The sequence below is a fragment of the Pinus tabuliformis genome, chromosome 1_2, assembly GCF_031772625.1.
Source record: "Pinus tabuliformis cultivar Carrire ecotype Pingquan chromosome 1_2, CPIR1, whole genome shotgun sequence".
In the NCBI taxonomy this organism is placed as follows: domain Eukaryota; kingdom Viridiplantae; phylum Streptophyta; class Pinopsida; order Pinales; family Pinaceae; genus Pinus; species Pinus tabuliformis.
In genome coordinates, this window is record NC_142298.1 from 925,768,678 (window position 1) to 925,788,353 (window position 19,676).

At 36.3% G+C, this 19,676-nt stretch overlaps 1 protein-coding gene across 6 annotated transcripts; it reads right to left on the reverse strand.

Moving 5' to 3' along the window:
* Positions 1-352: 352 nt before the first annotated feature.
* Positions 353-13,973, reverse strand: LOC149208985 (uncharacterized). 6 transcript variants are annotated; one of them, XR_016252815.1, is made up of 5 exons: positions 4,176-5,304; positions 3,555-3,720; positions 782-868; positions 596-688; positions 353-423 (listed from the first exon to the last, which is right to left on the reverse strand). XR_016252815.1 is itself a non-coding variant. In XM_089396235.1 (4 exons), the coding sequence occupies exons 1-3, from the start codon at positions 4,365-4,367 to the stop codon at positions 621-623; spliced, it is 426 nt and encodes a 141-aa protein (XP_089252361.1). In that variant the 5' UTR covers positions 4,368-5,315; the 3' UTR covers positions 353-423; positions 596-620. The 6 variants fall into 6 exon arrangements, 5 of the variants coding, with proteins under 5 accessions (XP_089252361.1, XP_089252362.1, XP_089252360.1 ...); XM_089396235.1 differs by lacking the exon at positions 782-868 and having other exon boundaries at positions 4,176-5,315; XM_089396234.1 differs by lacking the exons at positions 353-423; positions 596-688; positions 782-868; positions 4,176-5,304 and adding exons at positions 981-3,158; positions 13,416-13,616; positions 13,707-13,973.
* Positions 13,974-19,676: the final 5,703 nt, after the last annotated feature.

Consider the following 19,676-nt stretch of genomic DNA (forward strand, 5'->3'; position numbering starts at 1 on the left):
ATTTTTAATCAAAACAAGTAAAATTCAAATATGATTAACAAATCAAAATATTTCATGAATATCGTTATTCTACGATAAATTAACAACATACATAAATCAAACTCATCGTATGATTACAAAATCAAAATGTCTCATTGATATAGGGTAAATTCACAACACCCATCTAAACATAAGAATGTCATTCTACACAATAATTTCTTCATAAAAAACAATGCATGTGCATGCCTAGCTACCACCACCAAGATCATCCTCATGATCATCTTGACCATCCTCATTACTCTGATCCACATCATCACCAACACCGCAACTATCATCATCATCTCCTCCTTCACCACCATCATCCTCATCCTCATCCTCATCATCTCCTGATATATGTTGAACATAATTTGGATCATCGTCTTGGCAATCATTACCTATAGCATTCTGACAAAAAAAATCAATATTACCTGTTAGTATTAATTACATAACACAACGCATGTTTTTGTTATACAATGTTAACCATAAAATGAAGTAAGATATAATATCTAATAGTACTAAAAAATAAAATGAAAATATAGTTTAAAAGTATATTGGAAATCCAACTAAGATTACATACCATGGAGTCCATCCAAACAACAAATTCAACCCATCTCTTTTCCTGCAGCACCTCCTTTTCCAAATGATTTGGAGGTCTTCCATATTTTAGTTCCTATCAATCAGTAAATAGGGAGAAATTAGATAACAATGACTTTCTTCTAGTACAAAATTTATTAAAAAAATATCACATGTTTAATATACTTACAAAGGTTGTTATCAGTGCTTTTAAACCTTTCTGGCCACTACGATGAGTGACTTTTGTCTTGGTTAACCTCGCCTTGGATGCCTTGTCCTTAAACATAAACCAATTCAATTTATTTTCACACAAATACATGTTTAAGATACTTATAAATATTAATACATTCTAAATAATGTTTAATGAAAAATTAAATACCTGAATGCTCTCATTGCCGACTTTTCTTTGTGTCTTCTAGAAGAGATTCATTCATACTTAAACAAGGGGATATATTGTAACTTTTTCTAAGTTCTGAATTTTTGGATCGAATACTAGAGTCCAGGCCAAATAAGGTGCTTAAACAGGTTGATATATTATATCTCGGCGTAACCTCATGGATCCTCAACGGAGTATCCAGTTGGGAAGGTTCCTACTTGCTCACCACAATCTGTATATTTTCTCCAACTTCGAAATTTTGGTTCTCTCCAGCTTCCTGGCCATTGTTTCCCTCAATTTTGGCAGGGTCAATGAATCCCTCATGTTTTCTGTTGCTGTCCATATCAAACAATTTTTCTCTAATTGGACCTGCAACAATTATGCCATCAACAATAAAAATGCTTTCCTGGCATGCTCCCTTCATGGATTTGACTAAAGATCAGTAGCAGGAGTTACAGGTGGTCCAGGTTCAGGAGTAGATGGGTGGGGTTCATGAAAGCAGTAAAAGGAGCTAAAGAGGGATCTCCTAGTGTCCAAACAGGACTAACTGCTTAAAGACTGGGATCTGCTAATGACAGATTGCTCACCCGGGGTCTCAGGATCAGCATGAAAATATTGAAACCATATTCCACAGAAGTGAGATCTTGAAACCATCCAGCATTCTCTCCCAAGTTCCCAGCATCTGGGAGATGAAGGTTGGTATTTCAAGTCCTTCACTTTCATACCTCCGATGAGTGGATTATCCAGAACGAGGTTTCGAGAAAGGCAGGCAAAAAAGAAAATCAGAGTGTTTTTTGTATTCGGTAGCATCTGAAGTTCTGGTCTCCAACAAGCTAATCACTCCCACTAGAAAGCCATAATGAAATTTCCATATGTGAAATTTCTATAAAGACTCTGAGCCTTTTGTTTTGAAATCCTGTAATATGTATACCGACTGAATGTAAATGTTTGTTCACTAATAGGAAAACAAGGTTACTATCTATTAACATATTTCTTAATAGTGAAGAATTGCATTGAACTTCTTTGTGCTATACATATGAATTCTCAGATACTATAAAATATCCGCTGAAAACTAGAACACCTCTAGTTATACTTCAGTTTATAGATCAACTACAGCACAGGCAAACAACCTTATGTCAGACAACAACATCAAATAATTCTGTAGCCATTGACTACAAGATTTGACCACTTTTGACTACAAAACTAACCAGGGCCATCTGGGTGACAACAGATAAAAGAAAGCAGAGAAAATTTGTGTTATGTATATGTTATCTCTTATGCATACAATATTATTATGCGCCTATGGAAAGATGGAACCTCTGCATTTCTTTGGATTTAGGCTATATCATTTTCCTTGAATTAACTAGGTGATTTTTTATTTTTTTTTTCTCATGTAGTAGGTGCTCCAAGGACATAAGGACTCAGTGTATTCTCTTGCATCTTATTGTCTCAATAGGATTCCGAGCTTGGCCACACTTGTGTATTTTTATTTTCAATAAATTGAAATTGGGATTCTCACTCTGAAAAGATATGAGGGAAAAATATAAACAATACTTGCAAATTGATAGATAAGATCGTTGTTTATCATATGGTAGTATTTAATGATAAAAGTCTGTGCTACAAAAAAACACTGCTTTGCATGAACGAAAACAATGGCTACATAAGATTTTCCTAGATGATATCCTTTATCCCATTTGCACAGTCAGGTTTCTGTCAAGGTCTGCACCTGACACTTTCTCTCAGAGCTTAGCAGCACCAATGAGGATACTCTTCATACAGTTAATTAAAGTTTGCATTTGTTTTCTGGAATGCAAAGATGCGGGATATACACATGCACAATCCAAAGCTCCATTTCTAACTGTATCAAAAACTGCAAGAGAAGGTCCTCCTCCATGAACAGAAGAGCATCCCATATAATCCTCTAAACCTATTGCCCTTTTCAATTCATCCATTTCGTCCACCATGGGACCTTCAAATACAACAATAAGTGAAGTGCGAAGTGAAGATGATGGAGTTAAATAAGGATGTCGAATTGCTTGGCACATAAGGAAGTTGACATCACTCATGTCTGTGAAATGTTTTCGATTCCTCATAGATGTATCAAGTGCATTTGAGCATTGTCTGGCCAGCTCCCAAAAGTCCCCTGTTTCATTGATATGATGGGTATTCATAATAGCAGAATGGTAGAAACCTTCGTGCCCACAAGAAACCAAAATAAGGGTCAAGGGAAGCAATACAAATATTCACACAACTGATCAGAAGAAAATTAATAAAAAAATAAAGGGTATACAAATTGAGATATACTAATACTGTTTGTAGCTGATAGAACCACACACAATTGCTTTCTTACTGAATACAAGTGTATCTGTACAACATATATACCATGAACAACATGACTGCTCACACTAGAAAAACCCAGTTCATAGAGTGCAAGAAATCATGCCATAAATAAATTAAACCTACAGAAACCGATAACTGTAAATAAATACAAAAACATACTGTGAAAACTAGACAAAACTTTGAAGCAGCAGTGGTAATTCAAAATAAAATAAAGCAATGTGCAAATATGGAATTAGCAAAACCTTACCAACACTATGATCAGATAGGCTGCTGCCAACGAGGCTTCTGCAGTCAACCAGAGTTATGACAGAGTAATGCTCCCAGCGATTGCCAAGCTCCTTGAGAACGGAAGTGGCTTTAAGCCCAGCTGCTGTTAAAGCTCCACACATTGTTGTTCTTTCTGTCTTGCAAACCTGTGATGGCAATCCATCAACATCAAAATTGATACTCATGAAATCATAGAACTTATAGTTCATTAATTTATAATGATATAACGTAGAGAACAAAACCTAGTGTGCATTTACTGGCATTAACAATGCACAAATGTAAGACCTCATGGACTATAAACTCTTTGTGGACAATAAACTCTATTAACATGGAAGATAATAGACTTTATGGCCTAGCTATCACTAGGCTATAGACCTTATGGACTTCCTATCCACAGTTACAGAACAATTCCTATCCTCTTCATTGACCTAGATACTAGGAAATAAACCTTATGGACTTCATATCCGCATAACATAATTCCTATCCTCCCCATATGACTTCTCTGACACTACTAAATCAAACAGTACACAGTATTGGATATTGACTTGCAGCAATGCTACAAAACTATCTATAAATCTATCAGTACAGATTATCAACTTACATTCTCAAGCTGAGCTGTCCTCTCTGAGCATAAGCACAGACGAACGATTTGCGAATGGCGAGGAGAATTAGGATCTTCAAATGGCAAATTGGCATGCCTCCTGGACCCCAAAGAATATCCCAATAAGTCAACCCCATGAGCCCAGAAGGGCTTGTTGGCCTGGCCTCTGGGAATTGCATCCTCTATAGCCATAAAATTTAGGTTTTCTTCATGATATCCATTCTTCTCTGTCTGAGAATTGGTTTCATATAAAGATCTATAAAGATCTTAGAAATTTCTATAAAGATCTTAGAGGCTAGATCAGTGTGAAAGAGGGAGAGAGCCAACAAGTACCATGGATAGTGAGTAGGTTTCATATCTATAGTCTCTTTATTACAGGATGGTATAACATTACTAATCAGTGAGGCACATAGACCAGTGTACATGTTTCCACCAAGAAAGCTCATAACACAAAGACTAATCGCCCGGTTGGATTCTTCCCTGCACCTGCTTTGGCTGGATCGAATCCCTATATCGGGAGTAGTGCCAGCGGGGAGGTGGGCCGACATCTAGCTAGTCCAAATCATCCATCCAGGCACATCAATCTCAATTTTATGTTTGAAGTGACAGGCAGGCCCCTGACTTATAAAGGGTTCATTCATGCGCTCGTTCTCGCTTATTGATCGGATTACCTTATGGATGCTCGACACCTTGATGAGGTCTGACCTAGATCGGATGCCCAGCTGTATCGGATGGGCGGCGAGATGAGGGATGTTTCTGCTCAAGCATTGATTGACTAAGCCAGTTTTTTCCTACAGGATTCCAATCGGGGCCAACAGGATAGATAGATTGGGCTGATTCCATCCATAGGTTCAGATTAGTGCGTCGCCCTACTTACTATTATTAGGCGACCCCTATTCTTATTTGAGCTCTTCCAACCTTTTCACAATGGCAAGCAATTACCGAATCCACAATGGCTGGCAAGAGCGCCCCCAGCTTATTCCTATAGCTATGGCCAGATCTTCCAATCACCTGGGAAAGCCGAACAAAAGAAAGTGAGGGGCCCTACCGCTCCAGGAGCAATCAGCCAGCACACCGGTGCTCCACCTACTGGCCAAATTAGATATAAAAGGAGGACGTTAATACCAGTTCCCCATTCATCCCGGAATTCAGATCTTTTGACCGGGAATAAGAATCTCGCTTGACCAATCTTGCACATAAAGACTCGTTACGTAACGTATCCTCTCTCTTGCGACCGAAAGGAGCTAAGGAACCAGTAACTAAGATGGGTGGGGTTCATGAAAGCAGTAAAAGGAGCTAAAGAGGGATCTCCTAGTGTCCAAACAGGACTAACTGCTTAAAGACTGGGATCTGCTAATGACAGATTGCTCACCCGGGGTCTCAGGATCAGCATGAAAATATTGAAACCATATTCCACAGAAGTGAGATCTTGAAACCATCCAGCATTCTCTCCCAAGTTCCCAGCATCTGGGAGATGAAGGTTGGTATTTCAAGTCCTTCACTTTCATACCTCCGATGAGTGGATTATCCAGAACGAGGTTTCGAGAAAGGCAGGCAAAAAATCAAATTAGAGTGTTTTCTGTATTCGGTAGCATCTGAAGTTCTGGTCTCCAACAAGCTAATCACTCCCACTAGAAAGCCATAATGAAATTTCCATATGTGATCTGTATGTTTCTACACTCAACATCTGCATTGCACTCCTTATAAACCATCTCCTAAAACCACTGTATCAATGCATACTAAGCTCACCAGAAATCTTTCTAATAATGACCATAGCTCCTGTAGGGATGGTATCGCCATAATGCATGCCACAGCAGTAACACACTAAAGCCTACTAAAAGAGAAAGCTTGGATTGTGGTGTGACTCCCTAGCATATGTGTTATACAATAATCCACCTCTAGCCCTCTAAGTAGCTCTATAATGTATCTCTCCTCGCATCAGTGCCAAAATATGTCGCAGAGAAGCAATGTAGGTTGATGCCATTCATTCAAACCGACTTTGTTGTAGAGGAACGTGTCAGTCAACCTGTGTGTTAATGTTATACATATTGCAGAGGAACAAAGTCTTATACATCGTGAGCCATATGAACTGTGTAGAGCCAAGAGCCATCGGTAATAGAATTGGCAGTAACAACATACCAAGCAGCTCTGCTACTGCTGTTCAATGAAGCTACGAAGATGAGCTGTGTAGAAATTAAATTAAATCTCTGAGATATTTTCTGGAAGAGAATCATCAATACCTGAACAAAATAATGCATCATTACTCTCCATAAGATTTGGCTTATCTAATGGATCACTAAAGTCCAGTACCAAACAAAGAATTCAAGCAAGAAGACATATCAAGGCCTTCTGTAAGCATAGGCATCTTCAATGGAGCACCCATGTTAGAAGGTTCCTGGTTGCTAGCCACTGTGTCTACTTTCACAAGTTGTATATTTTCTCCAACTTTGAATTCTTGTGTCTCTTCAGCTCCATTCTGTACAGATTGTTCTTCCTGGTCATCCTTACTACCATACTTGAAACAAGTCATTCATACTACTGAAATGGAGCAGCCCCGCTGCTAGATAAAGCTCAAACTTGATGAAGATCTTCTTACTGTTATTCAAAACTTTTTGCAGGGTTATGATTTGAAACCCTGCTTCGACTGAAACCCCAAGTGTAGAAGATAGTTTTGATTTTGAAATGCTAATAGTACAGACAGTGGATGTCAACAATATCACTGACTGCCAGAACAATCTGCCCATGCATACACTCTTCCTTGATTATGATATTGAAGATAGGCAAAGGAGGTAATACCAATGAGATAGATCAATGCTTCAGAGAATGAAGATCGGTGGATACTCCTGGACTTGTTATGGAGATTGAAGACACAGTAAAAGTCTGACATTCCTTAGAAGTGAAGTCAGATGATCTTTGGTATCATCGATATTTGTTCCTTTCACTTCTTCATAGGCACCTTACTAGCTAGTGCCAGTGAGAAGTATCAGTGAGTTCTGAGGGAGCAACATATATTTTCTTACTATTCCAACTATATGCCCTAGACTTGAATCTAAACAGCGAATTGTCAACAATGGTGTCTTGTCACTTAAAAAAAAAACTCAACAGTGCCTTGTGTATCTTAAATTCAACAAGTTTATTTATGCTGATCTCTGTAAGATTACAGTCTTCATTAGGAGTTCTTTCCATGGTCATATAAGATGATGCCATTTGATGCTATTGGTTAGATTACATATAAACATCGAATTCTCAACAATGGTGTCTTATCACTTAAAAAATACTCAACGGTGCCTTATGGATCTTAAACTCAACATGTTTATTTATGCTGGTCTCTGTAAGATTACAGTCTTCATTAGGAGTTATTTCCATGGTCATATAGGATGACGCCATTTGATGCTATTGGTTAGATTACATATATATGGAGTATCGATTCCATATTAACTATGCATCAGTGCCAAAATATGTCGCAGAGAAGCAATGTAGATTGATGCCATTCATTCAAACTGACTTTGTTGTATAAGAATGTGCCAGTCGACCTATGTGTTAATGTTATACATAATGCAGAGGAACAAAGTCTTATACATCGTGAGCCATATGAACTGTGTAGAGCCAAGAGCCATCGGTAATAGAATTGGCAGTAACAACATACCAAGCAGCTCTGCTACTGCTGTTCAATGAAGCTACGAAGATGAGCTGTGTAGAAATTAAATCTCAACTAAATTTGGAAGATGAAGATCTTATTCAACTTCTGTATTTAGTTTCATGTGGCAAGATCGAGATTCTTCTAAAGGAACCTAGCACTGCAACAATATCTACAAGTGATAATTTTGAATTCAATCCTCCCTTTTCGCACAAGTTGAAAAATATTAAGATTCCACTTACAGATATGAATGCAAATGAGAGGAATAGAGTGATTGAAAATGTAAAAGAAGACAGACATTTCTGAATAGATTCAACAATAGTTCTCATCATGAAGGCTAGAAAAATCTTACCTCAGCAACAACTATTGAGTGAGTGTGTTGAACAATTCCAAAGCACATTCAAGCCCGAACTTAAAGCAATAAAATCCAGAATTCAGGACTTGATCTCAAAGGAGTACCTGGAACGTGACAATGAAAACAGTAATTTATTGAGATATATAGCCTAATATCGCTGATTGAGATGCAAGTCGAAAACAAATCTGTAATGCAACATATGGTTAATTTTGTTTTATTTTAGAGAAATAAAACATATCACAGATTGGATTTTCCATGTGAGTTCGACTGACTAACATAGAAATACTCTGTTTTGCAATAGAGGATGAAGAAGTTTTCCAGGTCAGCTAATCAGTCACCCAGTTCTACCTTAAAGAGGAGGGACTTAGATAATGCACGGTTTTTGTGCCACAACTCATCAGAGGAGAGAACACTGCTCGACTCATGCTACTGTTCCTTAAATTTTGTTTTATGTTTCAGACAGGGAGTTCCATCCCTTCGTCTACAAGGAAATAACATAAAGTGGCGATGGATCGATATAGAAGTTAAAATTATTTGGATCTAAAGGAGTGGTGGTTTTATCCACTACTCCAGCTAGTGCCTAAAAAATATAAAATTTGGGTTTGGTGGTTGTGAATTCCATTGTCACTGAAGGTAGGTATAGCCTAATTTTGGTGTCCACCAGAAACCTATCAATTACTTTGGCTATACCCTCTTTACCCTTCCTTTCATTACACCAATCTTACAAATAGCATGCACTTTCAGAACCTAGTCAAAGAGCCCCCAACTCCAATGGTTTTTCAGACTGGTTATGATTTGAAACCCTGCTTCGTCTGAAACCCCAAGTGTAGAAGATAGTTTTGATTTTGAAATGCTAATAGTATTGACAGTGGATGTCAACAATATCACTGACTGCCAGAACAATCTTCCCATGCATATGCTCTTCCTTGATTATGATATTGAAGATAGGCAAAGGAAATTATACCAATGAGATAGATCAATGCTTCAGAGAATGAAGATCGGTGGATACTCCTGGACTTATTATGGAGATTGAAGACACAACAAAAGTCTAACATTCCTTAGAAGTGAAGTCAGATGATCTTTGGTATCATAGAGATTTGTTCCTTTCACTTCTTGATAGTCACCTTACTAGCTAGTGCCAGTGAGAAGTATCAGTGAGTTCTGAGGGAGCAACATATCTTTTCTTACTATGCCAACTATATGCCCTAGACTTGAATCTAAACAGCGAATTGTCAACAATGGTGTCTTGTAACTTAAAAAAAAAACTCAACAGTGCCTTGTGGATCTTAAATTCAACAAGTTTATTTATGCTGGTCTCTGTAAGATTACAGTCTTCATTAGGGGTTCTTTCCATGGTCATATAAGATGATGCCATTTGATGCTATTGGTTAGATTACATATAAACATCGAATTCTCAACAATGGTGTCTTGTCACTTAAAAAATACTCAACGGTGCCTTATGTATCTTAAACTCAACATGTTTATTTATGCTGGTCTCTGTAAGATTACAGTCTTCATTAGGAGTTATTTCCATGGTCATATAAGATGATGCCATTTTGACGCTATTGGTTAGATTACATATATATGGAGTATCGATTCCATATTAACTATGCATCAATGCCAAAATATGTCGCAGAGAAGCAATGCAGATTGATGCCATTCAGTCAAACTGACTTTGTTGTAGAGGAACGTGTCAGTCGACCTGTGTGTTAATGTTATACATAATGCAGAGGAACAAAGTCTTATACATCGTGAGCCATATGAACTGTGTAGAGCCAAGAGCCATCGGTAATAGATTTGGCAGTAACAACATACCAAGCAGCTCTGCTATTGCTGTTCAATGAAGCTACGAAGCTGAGCTGTGTAGAAATTAAATCTCAACTAAATTTGGAAGATGAAGATCTTATTATGAGGCCGAATTGACTGGGTTTGGCTGAGCTCATTTGGAGGAGATTTTTGTTGGTTTGACTAGCATTAACTTTCTGGTTACAACATCTTGTTAACTGTTGTTTGGCTGGACTGTTTTGACAGTGATTGGGCAAGTAATTTTGTATGATGTACTCTCTCTCTCTCTCTCTCTCTGTGCTGAACTTTTGAAGAATAATAAGAAGATTTGATCAAAGGGTTTTCCCCACATTGGGGTTTTTCTCTAGCATCCGCCAAATATTGTGCCCTCTTGTCTTGACTTGTCTTATTCTTATTGTTTATGTTCTATCTGCAAATACTCTCAATATTTATGTGATTGCTAATCTGGAAATTTATATTGGGCTAATAAGGAAAATTGACGTAAATTGCTCTAAAGCATAAGAACATACCATTGTTATCTAAAATTAACAATCATTCTATAATTAGCATGATTAAAATGTAGAAAAATGTTATGGAGTGTCCAAGTAGTGTAGAACAGAGAAGCAAGAAAAAATACCACAAGACAACCATAGGGTTGATAGAACCATGTTTAGGCACATTAGATATTGCTTGGTGACAGAGTCTTACACCTTTGAAAGGAATATTTGTTTCCCTACATTTCTATTGAACAAATACAAACCTGAATATGTTCTAAGGACTATCATGGAGGGAGTCGAGATGACCCACAGGACCCATAGCTGAATACACAAGGGGATTTCAATGTTGGAAATCTAGTTTATAGCATAGTAGCAAGATTTGGTCATATTGCTCTTTATTATATGGAAATTCGGCAACAATACAAAATTCAGTATGTTTTCACTGCAATGCAGATACAGAACAGTTCACTTACCTTATAATGTCTTTGATACCCATCAACATATAAGCCCCAAAAAAACAGAGCAAAAACCTCAAAAAAATAAAAATAACAGTAAGAAAACACTTAAAAATAAACTACATTGCAAAATTTTCAAAGAATAAATTGCTTTTTCTGGTTTTAGTGTGTTCTGAGGATGAAATTCTTCTAAAATATGGAACAAAACGCTTATTTTCATACTGAGAAATATAGATTTCCATATTGGAACCATGCTGCATTTCTTTATTAGGTATTTTCCATACTGAGTTGTATTTGAATACATATTCGGATTCAAATTTTGCTACTATGGTTTATAGCCATTCCTAGTTACACGTATGCTGAAATCAGGGAGGTCAAGGTAATCAGATAAATTGTCACAACAATTATGAACAAGAGGCAACCTTCCTTGAAATTCTTGAACCTCCAGTAATCAGAAAAATTGTCACAACAATTATGAACAAGAGGCAACCTTCCTTAAAATTCTTGAACCCCCTACCCTTGCCTGGATTTGCTCATGGCGCCAATCAGTCCTCATGTACATGTACATCAAAATATTTATTATATAATTAACTATAAATTTGTTAACATTAAAAGGACAAATAGATCCTCTGTTCATGTAGAGATGCTCACTGACGACCATGTTGACAATGGCGATGAGAGGGAGAAACTGCCGTGATATCCAATCTTCAATATGCATATTTTAGATAATAAAGACTGACCTACTAAGTTAACCAAGTAGCCATTATACAAAGTACACATAAATGAAGCTCAAAGCTAAGAGATTTTTTTCTCACTTTCTTTGCTTCCCACACAAACTATTACTCGATTTCGATTTTTCTTATTAGATTCCAAAATTTAATGAAATTATCTGGCTGGGAGCATTGTTGCAGTGCATGGCTTTTAACCACTATCTCCACTACAAATTTTGAAATGACAACAAAAAATCCATTAAGACCGGAATCTCCCCACAACAGTGAAAGCAGAGTTCATTATTCAAGAACAAAGTAAAGCGAACCAAATACTCTAAGAGCAGGACATGCATGAGTCCTCCAGACCCAGATCCACTAGATTGATTGCATCATTTTTTCAGCTGGATGAAGCATCGATGACCCGGTAGATGCACCAGTCATGAGCAAAAATAACAGACGATCAGTGATTCAGAAGCACCCTTACCAAGCACAGTTGAGATCATCCAGATAATCCACAAGGCCATCTAGGTATGCTATCTTACAAAAGCTATAATTCTCAGCTTATATCTTGTAGACACTAGACAGACACCCATCACCAGGGTTCTCCCTTCCACACGTAACCCGTCAAACTTTGCATTCCGATGAGCTTCAATAAAGTTTGCCAGGATAGAATCCAGCCTGGTTTATGGCCCTGCATACCTCTCCTTTGACGCTTAGATAAATTAGGACTTATTTATTTTCTAGGCTTCTGCTATTAGTCTCGTCTTCATTGTATCAGGTTTATCTGTTATTATAACCCTTGAAAATCTGATAAGGAAATCCAAGAGATGCTTCTCCATATTTGCGAATGGCATTCTTCGTAAAACTGTTGACATAGACTAGTGCACCTAAATCTGGGGGATTTAAACTGGTTACCTACTAACACGTAACCAGAACCAGCCAGATGCTCGTCTTCATTGTATCAGGTTTATCTGTTATTATAACCCTTGAAAATCTGATAAGGAAATCCAAGAGATGCTTCTCCATATTTGTGAATGGCATTCTTCGTAAAACTGTTGACATAGACTAGTGCACCTAAATCTGGGGGATTTAAACTGGTTACCTACTAACACGTAACTAGAACCAGCCAGATGCTCAACAACATTGGCTACAAACAATTGAGATAATCACCCCTTTGTTATTTTATCATTCGTCATTCTGTTAAATCTGAAATCTTATTTGTAGTCTCTCCTTTTCAGCGAATACCTTTAAGCACTCCAGCATCAATATATAGTTTTAGTCCCATTAACCTAATGTCCTTTCATCATTTGTGGACATTTATATAATTTATTTCTTTATTCCGAAATTCTTCTTAAAATTATTATTTCCATTTCTTTATGAACCTTCTGCTGTCGAGCAATTGGTGTTATTTTGAGCAAAATAATTTGTAAACGAAGTTTCTTGGTTAGTGAAAAGCCCGCCAAAAGTACCTCTACGCCAAGTAGATCCCTGGAAAGTGTCTATCTCTCAATGTTAGTGACATCTCAACGCATTCACCCATTCGGGAGCTTTCGTAGGCAGTCAGCGTCGTATGTAGAGCATCTAGCTCGGCAGGCCTCACAGTTTGTGAGGAAGAGTAAGCAGATCGCAGAGTATTTGCTTATTTCAATCCTTTCGGAAAACCTATAAATTTTTTAAAGTAACTGCTACTTACGAATCATAAGTTTTTTAAAATAAATTCTACTTAGTTTCAGATTTTTAGATTTTTAAGGGGTTTTACCGACCCAGAAATAGAGATTCAATAAATGGAAGAGAAGCTTACTGATGGTGACATCGTCGTCGGGGCTCTGGAGCATCTTGTCCATTCCCTTGGGGCCGAGTGAGGTGCAGAGGATTCTCGCAACGAACCTGGCGGCCGCAATGTTGGCCTTCTGAGCATCTAAGCCTCTGATTCGGGTCTTCTGCTCCTGCTCCTTTATTATGATAAATGGCCTCCCGTACTCATCAAATGCCAGCGCCATCCCTGCAAACAGTAACAGATTGCAGCACAGAGATTAAAACCTAAACATACAAGAGTGGCTGCTAAAAACACACTGGATTTTGAACCAGAAACCTGAAATGCGTGTACTCCTCTCTGTGTGGAAGACTGAATGTGCGGGTGGAAATCCATTGAAGTTAAAAATGGAACATACCTTGGCGCCGTCAATGGACTGAAGAACCGATCGTGGGGTTCGAGTGTCTGCTACTGGTGAACCCTAATTCGCAAATCTCTGCAATCTCGTTTTCGCTCCCGCCCTGCGAAAAGCGAACAGATCCTCCTTCTTGTTCTAGAACGTAAACGAAGTTTGGGTTGGGAGGGGTTTTGTAAAGAAAAGTAAAGCTTTACCTTTTTCAAAAATGCTAATTTCATAGTGAAAAACAGTAAATACATTTTTTTATTTTCACATCACTAGTTAAGTAGCTATATAATGTTTTTGGTTCTTGGTTAGGTTGGAAAATATTTATAATAATATAATTTTATGGTTGTTGTTTAAGTTTATTAGGTGTTATTAAAACAATAAATACATTTTTTTTATTTTCACATCACTAAAGAAGTAACTATATAATGTTTTTGGTTATTGGTTAGGTTATAAAATATTTATAATAATAATAATATAATTTTATGGTTGTTGTTTAAGTTTATTAGGTGTAATTTTTTTTAATTTCAATTTAATAATTTTTAAATGGAAAAATATGATTTTAATTTGGTTGTATTGAAAATATTTATATGTTTTTACATATAAGGTGGGTGCAAACAAAGGAGAATATATAGTAAGTCTATTTAATAGTTAATAACAAGTGTTAATTTCTTAAAATTATATGATAAATTTGAAAGGAGTAGGGTATGTATCTTTTTTCGGGTGAAATATATTAAATTATTGTGTGAATGGGGTTGTAAGACCCTATATTTTCATCCTGGGAAAATATAGTCCTCTCTTAGCCACTTGCATAGTTTAGATTGTCATAAGCAAAGTAGGTACATTGTCTTAAGATGTAAACATTTCATTTTAAGCAGTGTCATAATGTGGTTTCAGTGAAGCATTAAAAGATGGAATGAGCATGCACATTTGGGATGCTAGTGTTATATTCAGCGTGAGGCATGATTGCACGTCTAAGAAGACTCTAACAAGGGTTGCAGAGGAGAGGTTGGGGGATTGTAGTCTCACTTAGAAGTGTATACAAGCAAGTTAAGCCCTATGAGAAGTTGTGAAACAAAATTAAGGGATTTGACAAGTTGCACGAAGGCAACTTAGTAGTGGTACTAAGTGAGCAATCCTTGATTCAACTTGATACTCTCTCCTTGGCACTACCACTTTGTAAGATGGAGAAGAAATGTGAAATAGATGTGCAACCCACTAAAGAAGTTGAAGGTTGTTGTAATGTATATCGGTGGTTATGTCATGATGTGAAAGGAAGTGTTGGAACTTGGAAGGTGACCATTAGAGTAGATTTACCATGGAGTGCAAGGAGGTGCAAGGATCTGATAAGGAGGGAACTACACAAATCTAACAAGTAGGCCATGTTGGGTTAGGATATTACTATTTTGGGACATCCAAAGTTGAAGGTGCATTTTATGGAGGTGCAGTCGAAGTGCTTGGGTGCGTGCCACAGCGTAAGGGTATCTAGGACTTTTAGTGTGTGTTAGTGGTGTTAGTGCATTGTGTTTGATCAACACTAGCTAGAATGTGTTCCATGAAGGAAAAAATCCCACAAATTTGGGATGACTTAACCATTTGGCATTTAAGGTGTGTTATGTCCTAGTTTTGAGGAGACAATTAGAACCATCTTAGAGTGTGATGGGTTGTGCCATGGACTTAGGTCCACTTATATGGGTTGAGGTGTAAAGGTACCGTGTGAGTTGAGGAAAATGATTACAATGCTTACCTATATAAAGTGTTTATGATATAAGATTAATAAGTTTTTGTTGGAGAATGGAAGAGGAGGATAAGAAAAGAGAGGCATTAAGGTTTGTTGTAAATCAATCAAAAGGAACGAACTTGTTAATCTTATTAGCAAGATTGTTCAAGTTGTCTCTTCAATAGGAGTGAATTTTGGCTAGGACTAGGGAGTTAAGCATTGATTGGGTACTCTGGAAATCCAAGACCTAACATATCCAAGCTAGTCCATTAAATAGATTCATCTTGGGCAAGGGTTGTTAAGGCTAAGGTGCAAATATCCCCTCTGCTCAAACTATTTAACATGCAAAGTTGGATCTGATTCTTCAACTTGTCCTGACGATGAACCACACTGGTTGGTTCGAAACGCCTAAACAAATGATATATCTTGTGATTTACGCTGGAAAAATTTCTCGTAAACTACACATTAAGAAAGTTTGTGCACTCCTATATGGATAAACATGCTTATTATCTTTCATGAGTTTCATCAAATATTTAACATATTATTCATCAACTTTATTTAGATATTCATCATCTCCAATTAACAAATATACATTAAGCAAGTTCATGCACTCTTATATCGATAACATGCTTATTATTTTTCATGAGTTTCATTAAAGATTTAACATATTATTCATCAACTTTGGATTTGGCGAGGATGAATTCTAGTATATTACCAAGTGTGTTTTTTTCAATTGTAGTTCTTACTTTCATGATTAATTTGGTTGTAATTTTTACTTCCACGATTAATTTAGTCTAAGTTCTCTAGGTAGTCATTAATGATCTATTCAGTGCTATGTGGGGGTTTTACTTTTCAACAAATATGAAGTATCTATGTTACATTGGGACCTAGTGACCTTGTTGAAAAACCCTAGCAAACATCTTTGAAACCATTTACTAGCACTAGTTGAACTTGAGATATCTCAAAAACTAAAAGGAACAAATAAGGGTTGCTTTGCCAATCCACTCATAACCTAATCCACTTTGGTGTACTTATATTCTCAAAGTGAATCAAATACCAAGAATGATCTATGTCTGCTAAAACCTATAATCACATTGTTTCCCTAATAGCAACTAAAAACTTCTATACCCAGTTGTTGAACTTTTGCAACCAATTATAAACCTTCAACAAGAAGTAGTTTTCTAACGAGAATTATTGACATATCTTCCTTGGTTTTACGAGGAAAAAGAAATAAAATTTCATTTGTTATCAAAGGTAAACCAAATTCATTATTTGCATACTTCCAAACCTAGGGTTTCGTATCCAAAGTAGATCCTAACCACATCAATGAAACAAACTTTGTTTTTATGTATCATCCAAACATTATGTACAATTACAGACTCACCTCTAATCCATTGTTTATAAAAATGTTGAATATTTTCATACATGATATACTGAACAGTTGGACAATGAAAATAGTTGTCATCGCTATTCTTCCATTTATATGCTTTTTGCAACTTATTTGAAAGAGCAATTTTGTCCCAACAATTAGACTTGTAGCATAAAGAACATGGTTAATACATATGATTAGACCAAAAACTAGTTACTACCAAAATTCAACCAAAAAAAATATTACTGCATAAAAATAGAATTAAAAACAAAAAATATAAAAACAAAAATTTCCCAAATTAAAAATAAATAAATGATAAACTTTTTTTTACCAAAATTTAGTGATTTTTTTGGTGCTAATACTAACATCACCATTACAACAAGATATTTTTCTAGTGCTAATACTGCCATTACAACAAGATATAAGAGGGATATAATGCAAAAAGTTTAATAATAATATGTATGTAGAAGATGGTCTTCAGACTGGTGAATTCATGATAATCAATGGGACTATAGTCAAAATAATTGGATGTTATTTACTTTTTTACATAGATTGTCAAAATAATTGCATAAATCGGTTTTTTTTAACCAAAATTTAACAAAAACTTTGCTAGTGCTAACATTAGAACCACCATTACAACAAGATATATTTCTAGTGTTGACAACACCATTATAGTAAGATACCTCAAGAGAGACAGAAAATCTAAAAAGTATGATAGTAATACGTATCCAGAAGATGGTATTGAAACTAGTAATTGTTCACGAATCCATAAGATTGTAAGGTCATTCTCATTATCATAATCATTGTCATCATCATCACATCCTTGTCATTGTTATTGCCATCATTACATTATCATCATAATCACCATTCATGCCATCATCATCATCATTATGGACATTGTTTGCAATTGTTCATAATTGTAGATGTTGTAAGAAATATCATCAACCCAAAAAATGTGATCAGTGCTAGAAAAGGGTTGTTTAGGACACATTGATATACGTAAGAGAAATAACAACTCTATTTTTGAGAGATGATCGATGATGATCATCATCACCACCATTATCATCGTCATTGTCATTTTTATCATCCCCATCATCATCATTAATGTAATTTATATCGACATTGTTGTAATCATCATCATCATTCATGCCATTATAGTTTTTTATGATGACCTAGATGAAAATGATGATGATGACACCAAAGATAATGCTTATGATTATGACAATGACAACATCTAAAATTGGGAAGATTCGCCAACGTCATTAGCATCGTCATCATCATAATCATTGCCATCATCATCATTGTCATTGTAACCACTATCGTCTTTATCATCATAATCACAATTCATGTCATCGCCATCATCTTCATTTTCATCATTGTCAATATTATTGACATTGTCATCAATTGTTCATAATTGTCAATGCCATAAGGAATATCATCAATGCAGAAAATATGATGAGTGTTGGAAAAGGGATGCAAAAGCGAACATAGAAATGGGGGCAACAATAGAAGTAAAATTGGATGAAAAGTGGATACAAAATAAGTAGATGCACAACAACATGAAAAACCTGACACAAAAGTGGATGCAAAAGTAGATGCAGTTGTCAATGCAAACTTGGATGCAAACATGAAGGCAAAAGTGGAAGCAAACATGGGTCCAATGGTAGGTGTAAAACTTGGCACAAATTGTGGTGAAACAAATGTGGATGCAACAACGGACACAAAAGCAGATGCAAAAATGGATGAAACAAAAGTGGATGCAATAGGGGATGCAAACGTGGAAGCAAATGTGGTTGCAATGGTAGGCGCAAGATATGGTGCAACAAAAGTGGATGTAACAATAGACAAAAAATATGCAAAATAAGATGCAAAAATGGATGTAAAAGTGGAAGCAAACATTGATGCAACAGGCAAAACAAAATTGGATGCAAAAAATGGATACAATGTAAGTAGATGCAAAAGTAGATACAAAACGAGATGCAAAACCCAATGCATAAACCTGACACAAAAGTGGATGCAAAAATAGATGCAATATTTGATGCAAAAGAGGATGTGAACATGGATGCAAAATTGGAAGCAAACGTGGATACAACAGTGAGTGCAAAACATGGTGCAAATTGTGGCATAACAAAAGTGGATGTAATGATAGATGCAAAAAAAGAATCAAAGTATGATGCAAATGAAGATGTAAAAAGGGATGCAAAAAGTGAAATTTAAAATGGGTGCAACAGTGGATGCAAAATTGTGTGCAAAAGTGGATGCAATAGAAGTCGATGCAAAAGTAGATGCAAAACGAGACACAAAACCCGATGCAAATCCTGGTCCAAAATTGGATACAAAAAGGGATGCAAAAATAGATGTAGTAGTTGATGAAAACCTAGACGCAAATGAGGATGCAAACATGGATGCAAAATTATAATCAAAAGTGGGTGCAAAAGGAGGCCAAACTAGGCGCTAATTGTGGCACAAAAATATTAGATGCAATAGTGGGTACAATAATAGATGCAAAAGAGGATGTAAATATGGATGCCAAACAAGATGGAAAAGTGGATGCAACAAAAGTAGATGCAAAATTATATGCAAAACTAGACACAAAACTCGATGTAAAACTTGGCGCAAAAGGGATGCACAAATGGATGAAAAAATGGATGCAAAAAATGATTTAAAAAAGGATGCAAAAGTCGATGCAAAAGTTGATGCAAGTGTAGGTGCAAAAAGTGGATGCAAATGAGGATGCAAAAGTATGTCAAACAAAATTAGGTGCCAAACTTGATGCAAAACCTGGTGTAAAGGATGACACAAAACTTGGCATAAAAT